The 25215-nt window shown below is 45.8% G+C and overlaps 1 protein-coding gene across 2 annotated transcripts in view; it reads left to right on the forward strand.

The window, feature by feature from the left end:
* Positions 1-25215, forward strand: part of DSCAML1 (DS cell adhesion molecule like 1) — a 102304-nt gene that overhangs the window by 39326 nt on the left and 37763 nt on the right. For both annotated transcript variants that reach the window (XM_034425125.3, XM_034425126.3), the window contains exons 4-8: positions 16840-16986; positions 19709-19987; positions 20657-20932; positions 21524-21820; positions 22746-23018. In XM_034425125.3, the coding sequence (XP_034281016.1) occupies positions 16840-16986; positions 19709-19987; positions 20657-20932; positions 21524-21820; positions 22746-23018 (1272 nt within the window). The remainder of the gene's footprint in view (positions 1-16839; positions 16987-19708; positions 19988-20656; positions 20933-21523; positions 21821-22745; positions 23019-25215) is intronic.

Genomic DNA, 25215 nt, shown 5'->3' on the forward strand with positions numbered 1-25215 from the left:
CCTGCGTCACCTTGCTATTCTAGGTCGCTTGTCATTTTAGTACAGAGGAAAGCAAATGTGCGAATACAGTGTGCCCATGTGCCAGCCACTTTTACTGCCTGGTGCCCATGATGATGACAGCTTCCAGCTTGCCATTCTTGCAGATGAGTAACAGGCAAATGACTTGTCCCTGATGGCAAATACTTGCCACTCTTCACCCCCCTGCGGTACAATACTTGCCCATGTTACAGAGGCCCGAAACAACGAACAGGAACCTCCAGACAACGTCTGCTGCTTTTCCGCACTGCTGGAGAGAGCTGGACCATTTGTGCTGTGCGGGGTGATGAGTGTCAGGGATTTGTTCCAAGCCCTGTTGAGATGTGGCTTACATCTGTAAATCCTTTTCCGCTTCACGGCCCAGCCACGAGGCTTCATCTATGTGACTGCCCATCACAGTGGCCAGGCCTCTGCTGGCTGGGGCACTTGGGGAAAGAGAAGGCAGCCGCAGGGTGTTGCTGCTGCTGTGCTCACCTTCCAGGGGCAGGTGGCAACCTGTCTAGGCTGAGCTGCCTCTGGACTGGAGCTGCATTGCCCCATGTCCAGTCCCGAATCCTGATCATCAGCTCCTTCCATGACTGTACTGGACCGCTCTGGATGACTCTTTCGTGGCAGGGCGAAACTGGTTGTACAGCCAAGTGGCCCTGGTGGATGCTGGCTCCGTTAGCTGACCAGGGAAGGTGTGCGCCAGAGGTAGGTGACCGCCTGCTCTCCCTCCGCCCCTTGCTCTGAGCAGCTGTTTCACTCTTGGGCCAGAGGAAGGTCTTCCTTAGGGAGTAAGGCATACTTGCATCAAACTGAAGAGATGGTCAGAATCATGGGGAGGGCACTTCCTGGTCTGAGCACCTGGGCTGGAGTCTCTTTTCACTTGGGATTATGGCAGGGTTAGGGTACCTCAATCACCTTTTCCCACTTTTAAGGAAGTTACAAGGACAAGCATCTTCCCAGGTGGCTTCTCTTCTTCACTATTGGAGGGAAAAGATAGAGGGAAAATACAGACTAAGATCAGTTAGGAGCAACCACAGTGAGCAATCATTAAGAAGTTAATAGCTAATAATGTGCTTTAGGAATACCTAAGAAAAAAACCCACTGTTGATAGTAATTCGTGATTATTGCTAAACAAGGGACATGGTCTATTCTGTAAACAGTAAAAATAGTCCAAGTGGTTTCTTTTTCAAATCCAAAGGAGTTTGTGTCTCATTGCTCAGGGAGCTTGCCCATTCTGCAAAACCTCTCTCTGGCAAAGCCCTCATGTAGCCCGCCCGAGTGAAAAAGGGGCTTGCACCAAGTCCTCTTTTTGTGTATGGGGTGCCTTTCATGGAACTGTGAGCAGAAGACCATAAAAGCTGAGCATAACAACCATGACCGTAGAGCAGGTAAGCTCTGTGTTGCTGCTGCTCCTCTGGGTTACGACTGGAGCCCTGGGACCCAGGGCGAATGAAGACACCTGGCGGGATCTTCTACTGGGTGGACCTCATGGCACTGGAACCTATCCCTTTCACTCAGGGTTCCTCCAGAGCTGCCATCTGAGGCCAATTGTTTGCTGACCTGAAGGTATCTTTTCCTGTGCCAAGCAGAGAGCGTGCCCAGTGCAGAGTCATTCTTTGTGCAAGGCTCTTGGGGTGCTGTCCCAAACAGGTACTTTTCCCTTCCTTCTATCCTGGACAAGACATTAAGATCCCTGTGGTCCCAAACTTGTGGGTGCTGGCCATTTGGGGGTATGGTATAGGATTACTGCTGGTATAATTAAATTGACTTCCCAGCTACTCTTCTCAGACTTCCATTTGAGTGGAGACTAATTTCCGTATAATAACATTTTGTTATTTGCAATAAATCATCCACAGTAAGGTGACTGGGTTATGTCATTATTTGCAAACCTCCAAGTATAATTACCCAGAGCCTGAAAAACCTTCCTTTGAAGTGTTGGTTGTGCCAACCATTTGAACACAGTGGATGTGTATCTCCTTGCAGACTGTCCTGACTCAAAAATGACGGGCGCCAGGCAGGAAAGGTCCACCAGCATCCTGCCCTTCCCAAAGAGGCTTGAAGTTTCCTCAGTGTTCCCAAGAGGCTGATGGCCTGTTTGCAAGGGAGGGGCTCAACTTTAGTTAGAAAGGGAGGGAGGGGAGATGAAGCCACAGCAGTCATGGGAAATCCTCTCATCCTTGGGTAAGGAGAAATGTCTCTGTGAATAGCTAATGCAATAGGATTAGAAGACTTTTGTTCATCTGAGCCCCGTATGAAGGGCAGCCAAAGTGCCAACTTCTCAGATATACTGTACACTACTGAACGTAAAGCAAATAATGCAGGGAAAAATCATTATTTTTAAAAATTATGTTTCTGTTTAATTGTCTGTTCATGTATTTGGGGAACACATATCGACAGATCCCATTCCTATCGAACAATGAGGTTAAGTAGCAGTTAGCTGGATAGGGCTTTAATGATCATTTTTCATTGATTAACATATGTCAAAGAGTCCTTATGGCATGGTAGAGGTTTGCTTCACAGCTTTTTCTGTGCACTTTTTAAGGGTGGAGCCGATGAACAGCTGGACCGGTTTGGTTCAGTTCAACTCAATTCAGAATTGCGTGTCTGAAGATCCTGCTCCTCTCTCACTGACCCGATGCCCCCGTGGGGCTGGAATTCCAGAATTCTAACTGGTGAATGTTTCCCTGGGGACAGAGATGCTGCAGACGGGATCCTTCCTCTTGTTCTGCAAGGTGACCTCTCCTCTGTCATTGGCAGCCCTTGCAAGCCCTGGGAGAATGGCAGAGCTGCCATTTGGTAGAAGATCCCAAAGTAACTTGTGAGTTGTTTCTACAGGTTGTGGTGGTGGATAGTAACTTGGGTGGCTTTGAAAGGAGAGTACTAAATTCATGGAAAACATATTTTATTTATTTATTTGTGCCATTTATTCACTATCTCAATCCTAGAAAGTTTTAAATTTTAGAGATAAATTTAATTAATTTAGTTTTAATTAGAATTTTTGATACAGACATAGACATATGCCTGTAGGTGTGCAGTTAGAATCCTAATCAGATTATTACCGGCTTCTACTCAAAAGACTGTGAGTAGGAGTCATCTGGGTTCAGGAGGAAAGGGTGTTTCATTGATGAGGAACTCTTTTTTTTTTTTAATAAAGTTTTTTATTTTTATTTTTCATAAACACATTTACATGTACAGTCATTTCCATCATTTTTCATTCATCTTTTCTTTAACTTTCATTTTTCATTTTTACTTTTTCGGGGCTGCTCTTTTACCCTTTACCTTTACTCCAACCTTTTTTCTTCTCCTCCCCTTCTCTTCCCGTTTCTCCTCCTACTTCCTTCGTTCTTCCTCTCCTTCTCTTTCCTACTTCCCCTTCTCTTCCCCCACTCCTCTCTTCTTCCCCCTTCTAACCTTCTCCACTATTCCTCTTTCCCCTCCCTCTTCTTCCTCTCCTTTTCCCTTTCTTCTTTCTCCTCTCCTCTCCTCTCCTCTCCTCTCCTCTCCTCTCCTCTCCTCTCCTCTCCTCTCCTCTCTTTTCCCTTCCTCTCTTCTACTCCTTCCCCTCTCTCCTGTTGTTTCCCTTTTCAGTTCAATCTAAAGTGGTATTTGAGCAGCCCCAATTTCCTAATTATCTTTATTCTCATTTCAATTTCTTATTCAATTATTATTTATTTTTATTTCATCATTTGCGTACATTTTTATAATATCTCACTTTTTTTCCCTTTTACCCCCCCTCCCCTTTTTCCTTTTACTTGGCATCATCTGGGTATCTATTTTTCTAATTGTTTTCTCCCATCTATTCGCTATCTATTTTATCTCTATGTCCTTATTCATATTTCTTTTCTAACCAATCATAAAATTTATCCCATGTCTTGAAATACAGATAAAGATAAAGACTCCTCTTTATCTTTTATTCTCAATGTTAATCTATTCATTTCTGCACATTCTAAAATTTTCTTTATAATATCTCCTTCCAACGGAATTTTATCTGCTTTCCAGTTTTGTGCAAATACAATTCTAGTTATTATATGAATTATCAGTTATTATATGAATAATCAAATATGTATCTTCTTTGCTATAATTCTCTGGTAAAATTCCCAAAAAGAATATCTCTGGTTTTAACTCTAGATGTTGCTGCAACATTCCCTCTAACCATGTTTGTATTTTCAGCCAATATTGTTTTGCTTCTTTACACAACCACCACATATGATAGTATGATCCCGGCAACTGATGACATTTCCAACACTTAGCTGATTTATCGTTAAACATCTTAGCTAATCTTTCTGGTGGCATATGCCATCTATAAAACATCTTATACAAGTTTTCTTTATAGGCTGTTGCCATTGTTAATTTATAATTTCTTTCCCAAAGTTGTTGCTATTTGTCCAATTCTATGGTGTATCCAAAATTCTTTGCCCATGCTGTCATTGTTTCTTTTACTTCTTCATCTTCTAGTTTAATACGCAATAAATAATTATATAATTTCTTAATCATTTTCTCATCTGTTCCTGTCAATATTTCATCCAGTTCTGATTTCCCCAAGTTAAAGCCATATTGTCTACGATCTGCTTCATATCTTGATTGTATTTGCAATCTTGTGTACCAATCTATCTCAATTCCTTGACTCTCTAGTTCTTGTTTTTGTTTCAGCTCTCCCTGATCTGTCAAAATGTCTTTATATCTAACAATATTCCCCATGTTCACAATATTTGGGTATGTCACCGCTTCTATTGTAGAAAGCCACATTGGAATATTCAAATGATGTTTTTCTTTTACTCTCTCCCACACTGATAGCAACCCATTTCTTACATAATGTCTTTGGAAATATCCATGTATCCTTTGTTTCCCATACCATAAAAAGGCATGCCAACCCAGTTGTAAATCATGACCCTCCAATGTCAGAAGTCTTGTATTCCTTAATAAAATCCATTCTTTAATCCATGTTAACGCTGCCGCTTGATAATACAATTCCCAATTCGGAAGGCCAAACCCACCTCTAATTCTTGCATCTTTAAGCATTTTTATGTTAATCCTTGCTCTCTTTCCTTGCCACACATATTTCCATGTTATTTTCTTCAACTCTTGAAAATATTTTTTCTCCAGTTTTATTGGTATAATTTGAAATAAAAATAATATTTTTGGTAATATATTCATTTTTATTAATGCTATTCTTCCCATTAGTGATAATTGCAACTTTCTCCATTTCTCCAGGTCTGTTTCAATTTGTTTTTTTCAGTTTGTGATAATTGTCTTCCTTGAGCGTTGCTCATCTTGATGTCAGATAGATGCGCAAATATTTCACTTTCTTCACAATTTGAATGTCCAGTTTCTCCATCATCTCCTTCTTTTGCTTTTGAGAAAATTGATGAGGAACTCTCGTTGGCCCTCTTTCACCATGCCTGCTCTTGAAGAGCGACTGAATCATAGAATCCCAGGACCAGAAATTTCTTATTTCCAGGTGGAATTCCCCCTGACAGAACCCTGAAGAACCCCACTGCACACTTCCCTCCACATAGATGTAGTTCCCTTGAGGACCAGACACTGAGTGTGGTTAGTCAGCCAACTGCAGATCAGTTTGGTAGTGATACTCTGTATTGTAAATTGCTCTATCTCACTAAGAAATAGGCTGTGACCTACTTCATCAAGTGTGTTATTGAAATCCAAGTATGCTATATCCACAGAACTTCTTGGTCCACTAATTTAGTCATTCTAACAAAGAAGGCAGTAAGGTTTGTTTGGCATTCCCTCTTTTTAACAAACCCACACTGGCTTCTATTAATCAGCTTGGGCCTTTTTTCCAGAATTTCCCCAGTCCTAGTAGTTCCTCTCTTTCTGTTTGGACAGGCAGAATCCATGTGGGAAAAATAGCCTCTTAAATACTAACTGGCTAAGGTTCCATGGCAGCCCCCTTGGAATGTATTGCTCCATAATGAGGATAAGAGTGACCATCCTCCTTTCATCCCCTTCCAGGGAAGGCCTTGCTGTGCTACAGCCCCCAGGCCATGGCTTCTACTTGTTTCTTGAGGGCCTCATATTGTGTGCCAACTTTGGCAAGATTCAGAAGGCTTCTGAATTAACAGGCCCTCCATCATGCTCAGGTTGAATCTGAGCTTGTTTTCCCCTGGTCTTAAGCTTGATGGACAGCACTTCATCTCTCATTTGGCCTAGGTGAGGATGTACAATTGGGTAATATTGGCCTGTTGAGGCTCTCTAACTCTGAGCAGGATGGCCTCTCCCCGTGGTTTTCTGTAGATGTTAACAAATCTATCAAGCCCCAAAGACTTGGGGTGCCTCCAAAGAATAGGTGCAGGGGAGCTACTGTGGAAGAAGGGGATGTCTCTATGGCCTGCTTGTGAGCACCCAAGACAACCTGGCAGAAACCGAAGGTTTGCGATGTCCTTCTGGTGCTGGGCGTGCTGGGAAGGAGGGCTGAGACTTCCATTTCAACTCCCAGTAGCTGCCAGCACCTTTCAACGGTGGTGGATTCCCCCCAGGCACTCTATCCCTTGAGCAGCAATAGAATACAGAATGACAGAGTTGGAAGGGGCCCTGGACATCTTCTAATCCAACCCCCTGCTCAAGCAGGAAATCCTATACCATTCCAGACAAATGGCTGTCCCTTTCTTCTTAAAAGCGTCCAGTGACAGAGCACCCTTAACTTCTGGAGGCAAGCTGTTCGACTGGTTAATTGTGCCCAATGTCAGGAAATTTCTCTTTAGTTCTAGTTTTGCCACTGTCCCGTTCTCATGTTTGGATAGGAAAGCCCTTCGCCGCCTCCGGGGCTGCAATTGTCACTTTGTTCTCCGGCTGTTCTCCAGATGTCTCTCTGGAGTCCAGATTCCTAAGGGGGCTGGGGCTTCCTTCTCAAGCAGTTTCTTCCTTCTCTTTCCTCCTCTCCAAAGCAAGGCCCAAAGCTCCTGTGGAAATCTAGAAATAGGGGAAATAAACAATCACCCATCCCAGATTTCAAAGTCAGAATCAGCTGGGTAATCCAAGCCAGCTGCTTGCAGTCGCTGCCTCATGCAAGTGACCAAATAGTATGGCCAGGACACAAGTTTCTCGGAATGGGACAGCTAGGTATGGTCAACTCACTGCCAGCAGCTTGCCTCTGCCAAGTCACCGCCACCAAGTCACCGCAGAACAACTCCACAAAGCCAACTTGGCACGGAGACAACTTGCCATGGGTGCCAGAGGGAGAACCGGGTGGATGCACAAGCAGGCGGGTGGGTAGAGCGCAGAGCAGTGGTGGTGGCTGGGGGCATCCTATTTTCACACACACCGCTGCCTCCACCGCTATTGCTGCTGAACCCTAAGCCAAAAGGTTTGGGGCCAGTGGTGGGCGGGGCAGACATTGGGAGAGTGGTGGCTGGGGGCATCCTGTTTTTACACCACCTGCTGTCACCGCTGCCATCCTTGGCTTGGTGTGTGTGAAAATGGGATGCCCAGGCTCCCACCTCCCCACCGCCCACCCCACCCACCACCGCCACCGCTGCCATCACTGACCTCTTCGACCCAAAGCTCAGCAGCAACAGTGGCGGTGAGGAGTGTGAAAATGGGAACCCCCAGCCACCATCATCACTCTGCATTCTGCCCACCAACCCGCTCACTCACCCGCTTGGGTCTCCGGCTGTCCACATCAAGATGTCCCTGTGGTGAGCTGGCCATGTGGAGTTGTCCTGTACCAGCTGGGTGATAGTGAGTTGGCAGAGGCAACGTGGTGGTGGCGAGCTGGCCGTGGTGAGTTGTCCTAGACCCCAAGTTTCTTCCCTCTCCCTGCTGCCATTCTCCCCAGTCTGTAGTATCAGTGGCCTGGGCTCGAGCCATCCTTCTCCAGCCTCTTGCAAGTTTGCCTTCCTCTTTCTCAGGCTGTTGTGCTTGTGACTGAAATAGCTATGATGGATTCCACCACCACAACACCTCTTCTACACCCCCCTCCATTATCATAAATATTTCAGAATAATTGAATAAGCATTCATTCAGCATCCATTTCTGCTCCATTTCTTCTGTAGTTGCTCTGGGCTGGTGGCTAGTCTGGGTGGCAGGTGGTTGAGCTCTGGGTCTTCAGAGCTGCCCAGTGGCATCTTTGCCCGCTGGCAATGTGGTCAGCATGAGGAGGAAGAGCCGCTCTGGGTCTGGCACCTTAGTTCTGGCACTGAGATAGGAACTCAGTTTGATCCTATTGGAATCGAAGGCGCTTCATTAAATCGCCTGTGAGGACATCTGCAAAAAGAGCAAAGATCTCAGAAAAGCCATCTCTCAGAAGCCCCATAGAATCCCTGGTGCTTAAGCTCAGGTGGTGGAGAAAAATGATGAATTTGTGATAAAGAATTATATAAAAGGGATGAATATGGAAAAAGCAGGAAGGTTGGAATAGATTATAAAAATTAATATATATAAGATGTGTAAGATGTGACCCAGACAACACTCTGTTCATAAAATATATATGATAAAAGAAAAATGTTAATAAAACTTGTTTACAAAAAAAAAAAAAAAAGCTCAGGCAACGGTGTCACTCAGCAAAAGTCCTGCCCTCCTGAATTATTCCTTATCAATCCCAGAACAAGTGTCTTAACTTTAATTGCATTCTTTTTGTCTGGTTGTGACATTCTATGAGGGAAGGAAAGCTGTTTCCTAGTGGCCCATTGATTATTCAGCCAAGCCTGATTAATGCTCAATAGCTTATAGCTTCATTAGGGATCGAGACCTTTTTTACATAAGCAAGGAATATGAGAAAAAAATGGGAGCAGGCTGTGTCCAGAATCCAACAGCAGATTTGGGAAACCATCCATCCCATCTATGTGTGAGGGGCATCCGTTGCTGCCCCCCCCCCATCCCGACCATCAGTCCCTCTGGTTAGGTTCTAGGGACAGGTGTCCTTATGAAAAAGGTGCTCTTTGAGTCTGCTCTGGATGGGCTTTTTCAGGCATTCTGCTCAGGAAGCCCAGGGTTGTTGGTTTCTTGATGTCCCTTTGGAAGGCCTTTGGCATATCTTGCCAGCCAGGGCGTTCTCCGCTGCAGAGATAAGATCTTGAGAATGAAATTTCTCCCTCTTCCCTCTGCTTTTAGAAGGCTGCGTTTGGATGATTCTGACATTCTGAAAAATCTGGTCCAAACTTCATTCTAATAGGAAAGTGTCTATTTGCTTTCAAATAAGAAGAGGAAGGAGAATTAGGTATGTTCACAGTCCTGAATTATTTATAAAAATAGTAAAGGTGGGATTGTAATAAATAAGCGCTTTGCCTCTCATATTTCATGTTCAGTATTTGTATGTCTGGATAGGTATGATTACATTGGAAAGATTGGGATGAAAATGGAATTTTTGTGGGAGGAGGAACTAACTGAATCCCTTCTGGAGCATATTTCCACAAAGTTTTATGCTGATAAAAGTCATAGCTAAAGACACTTGTATGTCTTTTTGGCTAATTGGCCCACAAAAGCCAAAATGAACTTTTATGCTTTTGTCGATCACATATCTCTGTAGTTTGGGGTTTTGCAGGAAAAATATGTTTATCTTATAATGTATTCTATAGAGATGCCATCGATGTGACATACGGTACACAGGTGGCTCTAACAAACCTGTCACCTGCAGTGGCTTTTCTGAAATGGACCTGTTCAGATTTGGTGGGGATCAAGTTTGAGGTAGGAAGAAAGATGGACGCACCTTGTGTTCTTTCTATGCTGGCGATCTTTCTGGAACAAGAAAATTCAGAAACTGTGTGAGAGTTGCAAAATGCAGAAAAATTTCCACCAAACTCCATTACTTATGATTGGGATCATAAGTAGGTTATTGGCCTGATGGCTAAAGAGGATAAGGTACAATAATATTTTGATATTGAAATAAACACAACGATGGATTCTTTTATTTTTGTTGTTCATGAATTGTGACCCTCTTTAGTTTTAAAAGTGTGCTTCCTTTGCATTCAGAATGAGAGGTTATTCTATTAAACTGGGACTTTTTACATTTCCTGCAGTGGGAATGGTGGCTCTTGTTTGTCCATGTTGCCTTTCCTGTGGCTGGAGCTGGGCCTGAAGTTTCTCTGCATTTGTGCATTGATTGACTTTTGCATTTCTGCAGTGTGGTCTCCCCTTATATTGTCCAGTGGAAACCAACTTTTTGGATTTTTGATCAACCCAAATATAAGAGGTACAAATTAATAGTTTAGCACCACTGGAAATGGTGCTTCATTTCCTTTGGAGAACCTGAAGCAGCTGTTTGACCATTCAGATAGTGACTTCCTGAAAGCTCTCCAAGGGAGAGATGCTCCCCATCAGAATGCAGTGAAACTTTGCTGCATTCCTGCTGGAAGATCCTCACAAGACTCCCCGGGACTTCTCTCAGCCCATGAGCCTCTCAGATTCTTCCTAAGGAGGGGTGCCATTCAAGCAAACCCTCCCGCACTCCTGTCCCACTGGTGGCTGTAGTTTCCAGGACCAGGAGAAGTTAGAAGTCAGTAGCGATGGACATTTCAGACTTTGCATTCAGGCTTCCTGGGGTGAAGTAATGAACTGAGCTTCTTGAGGCTTCCCACAAATTCTGCTGGGAAGTTAACCCTGGCAAGGAGCAGAGATTTACATAGTAAGCAGCAAAAATCGTTAGCGGTGCTGCTAGTGTCCTGCTTAATTAAGACATACAGCCTTCGTGTGCGGCAGGAAAGGGGGGAGATAGTCTCTATTTATGGTCTGTGCAGAGGCATCTGTCAGGGAGAAAACACAGAGCTTGTTAGTGTGCGGAAGATGCCTCTTGCCCTGGATTTCAGCAAGCCCCAATTGCAGTCATTTTCCCCCAAGCTGTAATGGCAGAGGCAAATAAAATAGATGGGAAAATAGCAAATATTATTTTTAACCCGTTTTATACTCCAGATTGCTTCATTCTTCAGGACACAACAATTCTGGAACATCTTTAAGAGATTCCTTTTCCTAGGCCTTATATTTTATAACTACAAGGAGTTCCTCCTTATTTTATGTCTGAGAAAATATGTTCCTTGGTTGTGTGGCTTATTTTTAAATCTACAGATGGTTTTGGCTTCTTCTGCCCTCAGCTTTTGCTGCAGCTTTCCACCTCAGTAAACTGCTTTCTAATTTAGCCAGAGGCTTAGAGCAACTGTGCTGTCATATTTGGTTGTCCATTCTCATCTCCTTTGCATGTTCTCATTCCTTCTTTGATAATGAGCAGCTAGAGTGCACATCTGTGCTAGCTTGCTCACTTTGTAATTCTTGTCCTATCTGTAGAAATAATGGTGGAAGTTCAGGGCCAACTTGCCATGTGGTGAATTTTCGATGGAACCATGAATAAGGGCATTTGAGGTGGGAATATATCTGAAAGAGGGCCACAGAGATCAGGAACCATATTGGAACCATAAATGGAGAGGAACTGGTGAATGTGATCTGAGCATCACTAACTGTAATTTTGAGAATTCCTGGAGCATCAAAGATTGGAGAAGAGCTAACATTGTTCCAGTATTTTTTAAAAAGTGGATTCGGGAAACTATTGCTTGACACTAATAACCAGAAAAGATAATCAAGCAGTGGGACTACAAGCACCTGGGAAGGAACAAGACAATTTCTAGAAGCCAGCATGAGTTTCTTAAAAATTGATTGTGCCAAACTAATCTTGCTTTTTTTTTTTACATTCGTAGACAAAGGGAATGCAATCGATGCAGTGCACATAGATTTAAATAAAATATAAAATAAATACATAAAGTTGACTGTAGATTCCATCTCCATGAAATGGAACAGTGCGGGATGGATGATCCCACTACCAGATGGATTTGCTGTTAGCTGTCCATGGTCCTTAATGGATCTAGGTCTATGTGAGTGTCCCAGATGATGTGGAATACCTCAGGGTTCTGTCCTGGGTCCAGAGCTCCTCAACACAGACAAAGGGCTAGAAAGGTTTGCTGGAGACACGAAGATGGGGGTGGGGGGTGGGGTAGGGTAAGGAGATTGCTAACACCTCAACATTGGGGTTCAAAAGGATCTTGGTAGATTTGAATATTGGGTCTTTTCCAGTAGTTCTGTTTTCCTCAGCACTAGTGCTGGTGAGAAGGAAGTGGGAATCCTGGTAGACTACAAATGAAACCTGAGCAGCAGTGTGCTGCAGCTGCCAAAAGAGCCAATGCAGTCTCGGGTTGAATCATCAGAGGTATAATGTTGAGATTATGGGAAATGACAGTTCCACTCTACAACTCTGGTCAAACCACACCCATTGCCAGTTTTGGTTACTACAATACAAGAAGGTGGCTGAAGGCCTGGAAAAAATGCAGAGAAAAACAACCAAGGTATTGAGGGTTATGGAGCCAAGTCCCATGAAGAACTCTTAAAGGAACTGATGTTTCTTGCTGTGGAATCAAAACTGATTTTCCTCACAGAAGAAAAGGCTGAGAGGGGACATGATAGCAGTCTTCCAACACTTGGACACTTGTCACAGGAAAGAGGGTGTAGATCAGGCCTGCACAAACACGTGGCCTACCAAACAGCCTTGTATGATCCATCAGTTTTGATTAATAAAGAATAAATCCACTGTCACCCTGCTCCTGCCGAGCACCTCCAAGTCTTGCCAGCTCCAGCACAGCTGCCAAACAGCTGATCAATAGACCAGGTATTATTTGTGGCTCCGATGATTTTTAATTTATCGATATTGCCCTTTCTATTCTATGAGTTGTGCAGGACTGGTGTAGATTCTTCCTCTACAGTGACAAAATCTAATGGGTAGCAGCTTTACAGAGATTCAGACTTGAAAGAAAGAGAAACTGTAGTAAATGAGAGTTAGTTCTCTCTCTCCTCTCTCTTCTCTTCTCTCTCTCACACACACCTGTATGTGTTTCCTTAAACATTTGCTAACCTAGGCAGAGTATTTGTGCAAGTGCAGTCTTCCTGAATGCTCATTTTTTGGAGGCAGAGAACTTCAGGGGGAGATGGAGACACGATCTTTTTCCAGGTTCCATCTCGGCCTTTGTGCTGCATTGCAAAATCCAGATATTGGGAGAGTTCAAAGTGATTCTTAGGGATGGAGCAGGGGTGGAGTTGCCCAAGGTTGATGAAACTGAAGTGACAAGCCAAGAAGTCTTGCTTAATAATCTGGGTATAATGAGGGTGGGGAGGGAGGGAGGGAGACCACTATGCCCAGTCGCTTTGTTCCCTGTTTCATGCTTTCAGATGCAAACTTCTGTACAAATTGATCAGATTTTTTTCTGTTCATTAGCATGAAATTTGATTAATTCTACATTTTAGTGGAAAAAAGAATCTAACCGGAAGAAGAAACATGGGAGACTGTGATATCTGGGAAATGGCAGACTCAGCCATGCATGGATCTGCATCTCCCTTTTGCCTCTTAGCCAGCAATCGGTTGAGGGAGGTGGGAGCCCTCTGCCTTAGCGGTGGAAACATTCCCTCCCCCAAAAAACTGAGTTTCTTTCCAAACTCTACTGCTCAGATTTTGAATCCTGCCATGGGGACTTTGCTTTTCCTCTGGGCAGCCTTCTAACCTGCATCTCCCCTGCTAAATTGCTTTCTGAGAACTGGTTTCTTGGTGCTAGACTTGTACCCCTTGTAAAAAATTTTTTTTTGTTACGGTGCCTTTCCTAAAGTCATGGGCAAACTCGGTGCCTTTCCTAAAAAGCAGAGAGTGATGGAAGAGCAGCAGTGATATCCACTTCTCCAAGAATGAGGTTAAATTGCTCAGGTTGGTTGCAAGGAGGCAGAATTTATAAGAGATTCTGTTTCACTCTCCACCATCTTATAGCCTGCCCATACCTATTCAAGAACTTCCTGCTCCCCCCACCCAACCCTACGCCTTACCACCCCTCCTGAGCAAAATTGCGGCCACTGCGTGGTAGTTGTGGAGGGTACCCAGAGAAGGTCTCAGCACAGCAGCTCCAGCTCAGCCAAGGCGTTGGCATGTCCTACTCTGCCACTAGACGACATAAACAATCGTTTACATGCTGGCCTATTTTATCTCGAGTCTGAGTGATTCACAGTCAAATGATGGATATAGACCAGGTTCCCTACAGCTGGATCAGCCTGTCTCATAGAGGGTCACATTCCTACAGATTCCATTCTCCTGCTACCATCAATTATTTTAGCCTTTTATTCATTTGTTAATCTGTTTGGATTTGGTATCAACCAAAAGGTACCAATTTCATACATTCCGGAAAGAAAACTTCCTTTTTGTTTCTCCGGCATCTTTCACTTATCAGTTTCTTTGGAGCCTCCTTGAGGCAATGCTGCCCCAACAAGCCGTGGAAAAATGGCAATTTTCCGTCCTTGCCCCACTGAAAAGGGCAACAGCCTCTATTTCAGGGACTTCAGACAGGATGGGCTTGTCAGGGAAGGCTACCTGGATTGGTTGTGAATGCCTAGGACACTGGACGCCTCCTAGTAAGTTTGAGATTGAGGGTCAGGGTTGCCAAGGGGATGGGAACCGCTTGGGCTGAAAGGTGGTGTCTGTTTGCATCCCTTCTGTGAATGAGGAGTTAGCTAGCTTCTTTGCAATGTATTTGAATGTGGCAACTCAGACAACCCCTGATCTGTTATGCCACAGGGGTAGGCTTCGCTCTGTTGGGTGCATGAAATGTTATTCTAGTTACAGATAAAATACAGTATTGCAGAGGGAAGAAAGGAGGAAGCACTGAGAAGTGATGACATAAAATGTAAACAACAGAGTTTATGAATTAAATGTATGCAAAAATAATTGCAGTATAAAAGCTGCATTTTACCGAAATCTGATCTTGCCTGTTCTGATCTCTGGCATGAGTTGCTTGTTGGTGGGCCAGATAGGATGCCCTCCAATGAGCCCAGCCCCTGTTAACTCCTCCCCATCTTCCTTCCCTTCTCTCCCCTCCCACTCCCCCTTCCCTTTCTCCCTCCTTCCCACGAAATCCATTTAAATGCAATTCCATTCTTCAGCCCTCTCCTTCATGCATGTCTAATGAATGTCAGAGAAAATGCTATTACAATGCAGCCAAGTAGGATCCAATCTTGTAGAGTGTCTACAAGTCATTTGGCGAAAACCCTGGGAGCGCTCCCAGTTTTATTACGATGTAATTAGAAATAAAATCTCATTGCCATAGTTGAATGAGGGATGGGTGTTAATCCTTTAACCGGGAAAGATAGAGCTGTACTTAGAGAAGAGATTAAGGGCAGGAGTCTGCCAGCTTAGGCAGGCCTGGTGGTTGAGGAACAGTGAAACCCCCAGGCCTGGTGGGGAAAAGATTTTTATGAATGGGAACCTCCTTTCTTCATATTTGTCATTCAGGATTTGGTGGTGGTTGGACTGAACAGGTAAAACTCTCACCGTGGCTTGGTTCGGTTGAAATAGTTCAGCCGGTTGAAACCAGCTCTTGACTTGGTGAGCTGTTAACCAGGCCATCAGCCATGAAAGCATGGCAAGATGCGCTTGGGTGGGGTTTTGAAAACGGCTCTCGTCAAGAGTGTCATTTCTTAAGCCTATATGAAATGACCGGTAGTCCAGCAGTAGTCCTGGCTACTCATTCAGCTGGGGAGACATGCCCTCTTGCTAAGAGGCAGAGGCAATGAACCCTCCCTAGCCCTTTGGGGCACAGCCTAAGCACTAAGTAGTAGGTGGCCCAGGATCCTCCTTCCCCACCCTCTCTGGAGGAAAAGATTGGCCCAGGACAATGGGTCTGAGGGCCCCTCTGGACTGGCGGCTGAGCTCAGCCAGTGGTTCTCTTTTCAGCCTGTTGGCTTAAAGGGACTTCTGGCTGTTGATATTCCTTTCTTTTGGGGAGGATCTGCCCCCACCCCATGTTTCCCAGAGTAGGGAATCCTTTAGCATGCTTTTTGTTAGTGCAGCCTCCTTCCCTCAAGGCCTTTTCCTTCCTTGCAGAATATAAGAGCTGATGCTTCTGAAAAGCTATTCCATCAATTAAATGTGCATACAAATTGGACAGGGGAGAGCAGCCATTTGCAAAGCAGTGGTTGCCTGTTGCCATAGCAACTGCCTCCCCCCCCCACCCCCAAATTCTGAGGCAGACAGGCTCCAGGCTGTTGGTTCGCAGGCAGCTGGGAGAATCTGGATTCTTTGTTCCCCTTCCCCGCCCCCCACCCTCCCTCCATTCCAGACTGATGACTTTGAACTTCAACCCACGGCTTGTACCAAGGATGATGGGTGTGTGGTCCTCCAGAGAAAAGGACCTTGCCAATGCTGGGGATGCCCTGGGGAAGAAGCTGGCATCGAGCAATGCTGGTGGCTGGGCATCGGCTGGGCAACTGGATCCCATCCCTGCAGGCTGTAGAGCAATTTACCCCCCCTCCCTCTGATGCCAATTACATTTCATTGCATTCCTTGGCAGGGCTTCTCCGCCAAGGTCTCTTGGTGGATAGCCCCTTGCAGTCTTGGTGTTACTGCCAACACTGTGCTGTGGGTAAGTGAAGCACGCCTTATTGCTGGCATTTCACCTCCAACGTGTGTCTGTACTTTGTACCTGCACAGACGCACGTGGATGAGATTGCAGATAGGTATAAGTTGCCCTCTCTTTCTGACAGGGGCTTAACCAGAATGTTTGTTTTAGTCCCAAAACTGTCTTAAGACATCTCAATATGTAAGGAGTGTTAAATTGGGGGCTTAACCAGACTACTTCCAGCCTGCCAATAGGAGAACCAGGAGTCCCCTTGCAGGCTGGGCCTTGGCTCTTTCAAGCACTCTGCTGCTCTTTGCTTCCCAGTGGAAGAGGTTAGAGCCTGCAAGGTGTCTCCTTCTGTTGTGTTGCTGCTGATTCCCTTTTGCACGGATTCTTTTAGTCTTCCGGGACCTAAACATGCTAACGTTGCTCTTTTTTCTCTGCTTGTCTCTTCCAGAAAATAGGTTTTTCATTACTTTCTATGGTGGGTTGTACATATCAGACGTCCAGAAGGAAGACGCCCTGTCCACCTATAGGTGCATTACAAAGCACAAGTATAGTGGGGAGACGCGGCAGAGCAATGGTGCCCGCTTGTCTGTCTCAGGTAGGTCTTGCTGGGTCATTTGCCAGGGAGTTGGGCTAAGTTTTGGCTTGCTTGGATGGTTGGCATGTGGGTACTGAAGGACACTTTCCTGAATTTGGGGGGGGGCAGGCAAGGATGTGGGGAGTGTTCATGGCTTCTGTGGAGCCCTGCTGGTGGGAGGAAATCCTCCAGAACAGAAAGGCCCACCCACAGCAGCAACATGCTTTTTCTGAAGAACTATCGATGGGAAGAGCAGCCTGAGAACCCACAGTTCTTGGGGCTGAGGAGCTGCCAACAACGGATTCCTTCACTGAAGAGGGGGTTGCACCAGCTGGCCTCTAGGATCTTTCCATTTTGTGATTCTGGTTTAGTTTCAAAGCCACCAAGCAGTGCTCAAACAGTTCTTGTATTTGTAGGAAACGCAGGAAAAAAACAGTGTGAATTTGAACCAGTGGAGTGGGCAGCCAGGTATCCTGCTAGTTTGTAGCTAGGATCATTTTCTAATCTTTATCTGTGTCTCTGAGGCTTCTGGTTAATCCTACTCAGAGAAACAAGGTAGGAGGTCTAAGTGCTGGTCAGGGGAGCCTCAACATCGGCCTGTTTTCTATATTGGGCCCGAAGAGTTGGGGATAGCACCAAGTGATGTTTAACACCCAAAATGGAAAGGAGACCTACCTTGGGGCAACTAAGGAAAAATATTCCTACCAACCAGGGTGGTACAAAAATCCTTCAGTGGTTCTTGAGTTTTAAGAAACAGGGCTTTCTTCTTCCATTGAGCCTGCCCGTCTACTCAACCTTCAGCTGCTGCGAACGTTTGGGGCAGCGGAGGAAAAACTGCTCCTGGCTGAGCCTGAGCCTTCTCCCCTCTTGCTTCCCAGCAGCGGAAGCTTCATGGATGTGGGGGTCCTACTGAAGGGAGAGCCTGGAGCAGGTTCTTAGCCAAGCAGCTCCAGTCTTCCCACTCTGCCCAGTGAGGGGAAGAGGCTTCTTCTCATGCTGTCTAGGCCTAAAAGAAGCATTCAGTAAATCCCTGCAGAGAGCAGATCTGTGAAAGTGCTGGGCTCTTGAAAGGCCTGTCCTCCTGATTCCTTTGCCCCCATGCAGAGTTACATTGTTCTCCTCTCTTCACATATCTTGAATAACAAACTTCTCATCTCCCATTGGCCGAAGCTGCAGAAGGCCCAACTCAAAATTTTGGTCACCTGTTTTTGTTTTGGGACAATGCTGATGTGATCTGGTATTGGGGGATGTAGCTGGGGCGTCCTTTGTTGTGGTCAGAATGTGGTCATTCTCTATGGGCATCAGAATTATTTGCAGACACTCCCTGACACAGGGAGGAAGGATCCGTTTGATTGGTCCATCTCAAGAACTTGGTAGGTCCTGTTAGATTCCAGTGGGAACCTGGGCTGGTTCTTGAGACTCTGATGGTTTAACTAATACATCTTAGTCTGTCTCTGGAAGATGGAGTGGCAATGACTTTGGATCGGATCATACCTCTGCTTCTGGAGTCTGAAAACTCTGGTTTTCAGAGATGCTCCAGAGATGACTGGCAGAAAACAAAAAATGAATCTATGCATGGGTGAGATATTTATTAAGGACAACCTTGTGGCAATGAGTAGCAAAGCATGATTATTTCTCTGCTCTTACAACATCTGCAAATAGCCAGCTAGTGGCCCACAGTTGGTTCAATAAGCAGCAGTGCAGGTAATTATGAGCAAACCATGTTATACCCATGTAAGATTTCTATTTTGTGAGCTACATTGGGCTGGCAAGACCCCAGTCTCCAATTGTGTCTCTCAAGAGTTACTTTGGATAGTGAAATGGTTGGCATACTAAATAAATAAACAAACAAACCAAACAAACAAAATTCCATTAATATGAAAGACTAGTTTGCATTCCCTTCACAAAATAATACCATCCAATGACACATCCAATGTCTTCTCTGTACTGGCACCTGCTCTTTGAAACAGTACCCATCCCCAAAGATTTTGATGGTCTGACCCTGCTGGCCTTTAAAATCTTTAAAAAGTAAATTTTCCTTCTCAAGTTCTTGGCTAATAGATTGAATGAGCCCATCTGGGAAAAAGGAATCATTTCAAAATGAGTTTGGGGGGGGAGGGGCAAATAAATTTAACAATTTTTTAAAAATTAAAAATTGGTTTAAGGTTTTAAATATGTTGCCTTGTTGACCTTTATGCTCATCTGTTGCATATTGTACTGCCTTTTTATAATTACTGTTGTCTTAATCCCATGCTACTCAGCTGGAAGTGAATTGTGTGATTTGAGTGCCCATACAAATAGTTTGTTTAAAAGAAAGAAAAAAAATTGGTGCTCCATCATAGAGACCTGATGTAGAGAGGGCTCTGTGTCCTGTTTTTTTACTGTTTTGTGCAACTTGGGAAAGCTGCCCTGCACATTTCTTTGAGATAGCGGAAGCAGCTTCACCCCTATTGGTATCACCCTCATCTGGAGCAGTTCCTAAATATTTGTCCAAATGGCCATGGGCCAGTGAGAAGACTCGGAAGATTCTATTTCTGAGTTCTGCTGGGCGAGAGCTTTAAATGGATGCCCATCCCTGGCAGAGACCTTGGAGCCAATTCGGGAGGAAAGATAAATCCTTAAAAGGCTTTGAGAGTACCTTTCATTGTAATGCACTGCATTTATAGAATTTGGGACACGGGTTAGGGTTAACAACTGGGGTGAGATTGCACCACCTGAATTCCATTTGTTTCTCTGTTCTCAGACCCAGCAGAGTCCATCCCAACCATTCTAGACAACTTCCAGGACCAGGAAGCAAAGGTGGGGCAACTAGTGGAATTGCCATGCATTGCCTCTGGATACCCGAATCCTGCCATCCGATGGGTAAAGGATGGAAGGCCCCTGCCTGCTGACAGTCGATGGACCAAGCGTATCACAGGCCTGATGATCAGTGATTTGCGTGTGGAAGACAGTGGGACCTACATCTGTGAAATCACAAACACTTTTGGGTCTGCTGAGGTCACTGGGACCCTGGAAGTAATTGGTGAGTGGGTGAAGACTTAATTCCCAGATGCTGTGTGCGAAAAGTCTTTTACTAGGAGGGAGAGGGAAGAGGACAAGAAGAGAGAGCATGGATGTGCTCCAAGATCTTCCATATTTTTACAGAGGATGTACACCTGGGGGACCTGGCTGCTTGGGAGACTAGTAACCTACCCTTATTTATGAATGAAATGTAACTTATTCAGGATGCAAAACCAAAATTATACTGAAGAGTTCCAGAATGGTCTCCTATGTGATTCTCCAATCAAAGAACAAATGCATTTCCACTAAAGTCAGAGAACTTATTTAAATAACACTGCCCATTGGGGCAAAACTCCTCAGCTTCACAGATACAGTTGGGGTATCGGCTGTCTGTAACTAACTAGGAAAAAGATCTTGGGGTCATAGTGGACAATCTAAGGTGTCTTCATGTAAGGCAGCTGAGGAAAATGAAGGGAAGCTTTCAAAGACCCGACCCATCAAGAGGCATTCCCATAGGAATTGTTGTGGGTCAGGATGATCATCTTCACCTCTGTGTTAACATCCCTGCAGACTAGCCATGGATGATGGGATTGGGAAGAGAGGTTGGGTTGCTGGTGACCAGACAAAGATGGCTCCTATGTGGGTATCCTCCTCCTCTCTTGAAATTGGTTGTGCTCTTTGTCTTTCACAGAGCCACTGCGAGTCACCCTCACACCAAAGAAGCTAAAGACTGGTATTGGAAGCACTGTTATCCTCTCTTGTGCACTTTCTGGCTCACCGGAATACTCCATCCGTTGGTTCCGCAATACGGAGCTGGTGGTTCCAGATGACTTCGTCTCCATCCGGGGAATCCACAATGAGACGTTGCTCATCACGGCTGCCCAAAAGAGCCACTCAGGGGCCTACCAGTGTTTTGCCACCAGAAAGGTCCAGACAGCTCAGGACTTTGCTGTAATTGTCTTGGAGGGTGAGCATCCAACCCTGAAGAGGGGCTTCTAGGCTCCCAATGTAGTTCTGGGTTGTTTCCAAAGAAGGAGAGATCCTGAAAGGGGTTTCCAGCAGCTCGTACTTGTTTGAGAGGATCCCATAGCTGTTGCAGCCCAGATCCCCTCTCTCCTCCACATCCTGATCCATGGGATCTGTTTCCAGCAACAAGTGGGAGGAGAGGGAGAGAGAGAGAGAAAGAGGGAGGGAGGAGAACTAACTCTCATTTACTACAGGGGAGAAAGGAAATTATTGGACTGGAAGGTGTTGAACAGGGCGGCCATTAAGCCAGCAAGGCTAATGTAATTTCACAATGAATAGTATTCCTACAAAAAATCACTTTTGGGTCAGAGCGAGTATGAATTGCCAGGACAGGAGGATAATTATTCTGTAAAATGCTGAGGGACCTACAAAGTTATGCCCTACTCTTTCCAGGCTTTTGGGAATGTTTTGAGATTTAGGGCTTGAAATTTGGTGTTTCAACATTTTTCAGCCCTCCTATCATTAAAAAGATGTGCTTGGATGGAAAGAGCAATTGCATTGATCCACATCTCTGCTGTGGTCTCTCTCCTAGATGGGACCCCCCGGATTGTCTCCTCCTTCAGTGAGAAGGTGGTGAACCCTGGTGAGCAGTTCTCCCTGATGTGTGCAGCCAAGGGAGCCCCTCCCCCCACCATCACCTGGTCCTTGGACGATGAGCCCATCCAGAGAGATGGCAGCCACCGCACCAACCAGTACACCATGTCCGATGGCACCACTGTGAGCCACATGAATGTGACAGGCCCACACATCAGGGATGGAGGCGTCTACCGATGTACTGCGCGGAACTCGGTGGGCAGCGCCGAATACCAAGCGCGAATAAACGTAAGAGGTGCCTGTCTACTTTTCAATATCAGCCTAGGCTCTTCTTGCATTGGTTTTTCTTTCTGGTTGGTTGTGCTGTTTGTTCTGCCTTGTTCCCTTGCCTTTGTGTGTAGTTTCACCATAGGATGCCTTTTGACAGAGCAGAGGGTGCTGGGGGAGAATGCAGATCTCAGATGTCCAAGCAAAGTGTGGGTAGAATGTTGCCCCCATGGAAACTGGGTGGGAGTGCAGAAAAGGCAGGGTGGGTTGGAGCTGAACTCCCTTCCAATGACATGGCAGAGTGCCATTCTGCACCCTAGCCCTTGGCAAAACTGGTAATATGAAGCCCTTCCCTAGGTTCCTACAGTGCAGTTCAGTGTTCCATGCATTTCTTTTGGACATCTGCTATGCCTCCTCCACGCTCCTTTGTGGGGTGCCTGGAAGCCTGTTGAATGGGAGAGGTCGGCCTTTTGGCTCTCACTCAGTAGAAGGGCAACAAGCACTTAGTCTCTGGCTACTATTCATAAAATGGCCCACTAGCAAGACGGGGTTGTTGCTTGCCATTGCTTGGAGTCCCAAAGGTGCTTTTTCAAAAGGCAACTGGACTTTGTTTTTTCCTTGAGGAAGACATTTTGCTCCTCATCTGAGAAGCTTCTTCAGTTCTGACAGAATTGAAGAAGCTTCTCGGATGAGAAGTGAAACATCTTCAAGCAAAGCAAAGAAAGTCCAGATGCCTTTTGAAAAAGCACCTTTGGGGCAACCATGACCTGTGTGACTGAGAATCTCCATAGACATGTCGCTTGGAGTGTTTGAAATCACTTGAAGGAAGCCAGCTTGACAGAACTATTGCTGGGCATGGGTGGGGGCCCCCTCCCACATTCCTCCTTCTTGGGAGCGAAGCCACCCTTTCCTTGAATTGCCCTAGCCTGCCCTTTTCTCCTCCCCTGCTTCAGGCCCTCCCAGCATCCGTGCCATGAAGAACATCACAGCTGTGGCAGGCCGGGACACCTTCATCAACTGCAGGGTGATTGGCTACCCATATTACTCAATCAAGTGGTATAAGGACTCATTACTCCTGCCGGATAACCACCGACAAGTAGTCTTTGAAAATGGCACTCTCAAGCTGATGGATGTCCAGAAGGGGATGGACGAAGGAGAATACCTTTGCAGCGTCCTCATTCAGCCGCAGCTCTCTATCAGCCAGAGTGTCCATGTCACTGTGAAAGGTGGGTGGCCATAAGTAGGAATCCTCCCTGGCACTCTCACGCCTCTCCTTCCATGGCAGGCTTGCTATCTATCAAGGCTGTCCCTCTGACAGGCTCCATGGCTGGCCAGCAGATGGACCAGGACTGGCACATGGCCCCCCTAATGCTGTTGGACATGCCTGGAGAGGATCAGCCTTGCACTAGGGGGTTTAGGCAGGAGTTCCGAAAGATGGCACCCTGGTTTGCTTGTGGGCTGGGCAAGGCCTTCCCTTGCTAAATAGCCAGCCAAGGAAAGGGATAGAGAGCCAGATGTGTAGTGTGTTCGTTTCTTGGAAGAGGGGAATGGTTCTTGAGCAGGCAGCCATCAGCAGGAATGGCTTGGCGGGGCCCCTGCGTTCCAAAGGGGTTTCCAGCAGCTTGCGCCTGCTTGAGAGGATCACACAGCTGTTGCAGCCCAGATCTCCCCCTCTCCTCCGTCTCCCAATCCATGGGATGTCTTTCCAACAACAAGCGCTAGAGTCGAGTGGGCGAGTGTGCCGTGTAAACATGCACTTTGAAACAGCCGACCTTTGCTCAGAGCTCCTTTGGGGGTGGCTTTCTCTGTTTGCATCTCTGTAAAGGATCGTTCTCTCATCCTGCCAAATGCACAGAACACTGTAAGCGTTCTCCAATTCATCCATTATTCAGCTCAGTTTGGGGAGCCATCAGCCCTAATGAATTAAAAGAGAGGCAGGCCTGCCTTGCCTTTCCATCCCAGGGCTTGCTCAGTGTGAGCTCACGGCTGGACTGGCCCTTGCCAGACTGCATTTTGGGGGCAAGGACTTTGGGGCGGGGTGGGGTCGGAGATGGTTTTGAACTGCATGAGTGTTTGCAAATGGGAGGCAGTTGCTGCAGCTCTGGAGAAGGCATAGCAGCTGTTCAGGCTTCCCCGGGGTTGAGTGTTGCTGTCTTGGCCTTCTCCTTTCAAAAGGGCTCCTGCTGGCTCCCAGCAGGTTTGCATGGACATTAGGTGAACAAGGTTGGCTCAGGCTTCAGGTTGGATGGTTCTTTGTATTTGCCAGATTTTATGCAACTTTCTTAGCAAAGGGAATCTGCTTGGATGCTGCAGGGAGCCCTGAACTCTGTGGTAATCATTGGGCAACTGGACTGCCAATAAAAGGGGCAAAGGTTAAGCTGCCCTGCTGGCTCTTCCTTCCCCAAGGGCAGAGCAGGGGGAGGCCCTAGTTTGGAAGCTGCCAATCTTTCTTTGTGCCAAGAAATGGAAGGCCAGCCGTGCCCCACCTCAGGGAGATGAGAAGCTCAGCTCAGCTGCACTGCTTTTCTGTGGGGATGGCTGGTCTCAGTGGCCCTTGAGTGGCCTCCACCTTGACTTTCTTCTGGAGGGCATTTAGTCTTACTTTGACAATCATTTGGTTTAGTTAATTTAATTCAACATTTTTGTTAGTTCGTTACTTGTATTCTTTTGTTTATTTTTCTTGTAAACCATTCAGGAATAGGAAAAGCTCAGATGTGTTTGAGGGACAGGAGTTGCTGAGATGTAGCTAATGTAGCACCTTGGTTCTTGGCAGAGGTGCCTTCCAGGAAGGGAGCAACATGATGAAGCATATGTCATGGTGCAAATTCCACCTCTTTGAACTTTTGTGTGAAGCTGCATTGCAAATACTAAAGAATGGATCTAGCGTTGTGGCATCATAATACATTTAAACATTTTGACATCTCTATGGTTAGGAAGGCTGCTTTCGCCAATAAATCCAATCATTCACAGCATGCCTTCTTCCTGGCTAGGTGGAAGATCTACCTTTCAGAACCCAGAAGAGATGAGGTAGGCCAGGTATCCATGGGGAGAAGGAGATTCAAAGCTGAAGAGCAACAATAAAAAATGCCCATTTCCTGGGTCTCATCCGATAACATTTACAGGAAGTGGGATCTGGACAAAGTTAACCTATTTGGTTTGATTGGACAGACAGATAAGTAAAATGCTCCCAAAGATAATCCAGCTCAGAGCCACAAAGCACTTTAAAAGTGACAATTAGTGCCTCAAATCCCACTTAGAAGTCAACCAGCATCTAAGACATCTCTGGAAGCAGTCTAATATAATGGGAAATGTCATCTCTGCTCAGGCTGCTCATTTTGTTCCGGCTACACTCTGGAAGGTGTTCAAGGACAGCTCTGTGCCAAGCACAACACAATCACCCAGCAGGAGGCAGCTAGAGTGACT

The sequence above is a fragment of the Pantherophis guttatus genome, chromosome 9 (assembly GCF_059756535.1).
Source record: "Pantherophis guttatus breed Tessera chromosome 9, ASM5975653v1, whole genome shotgun sequence".
Lineage (NCBI taxonomy): Eukaryota > Metazoa > Chordata > Lepidosauria > Squamata > Colubridae > Pantherophis > Pantherophis guttatus.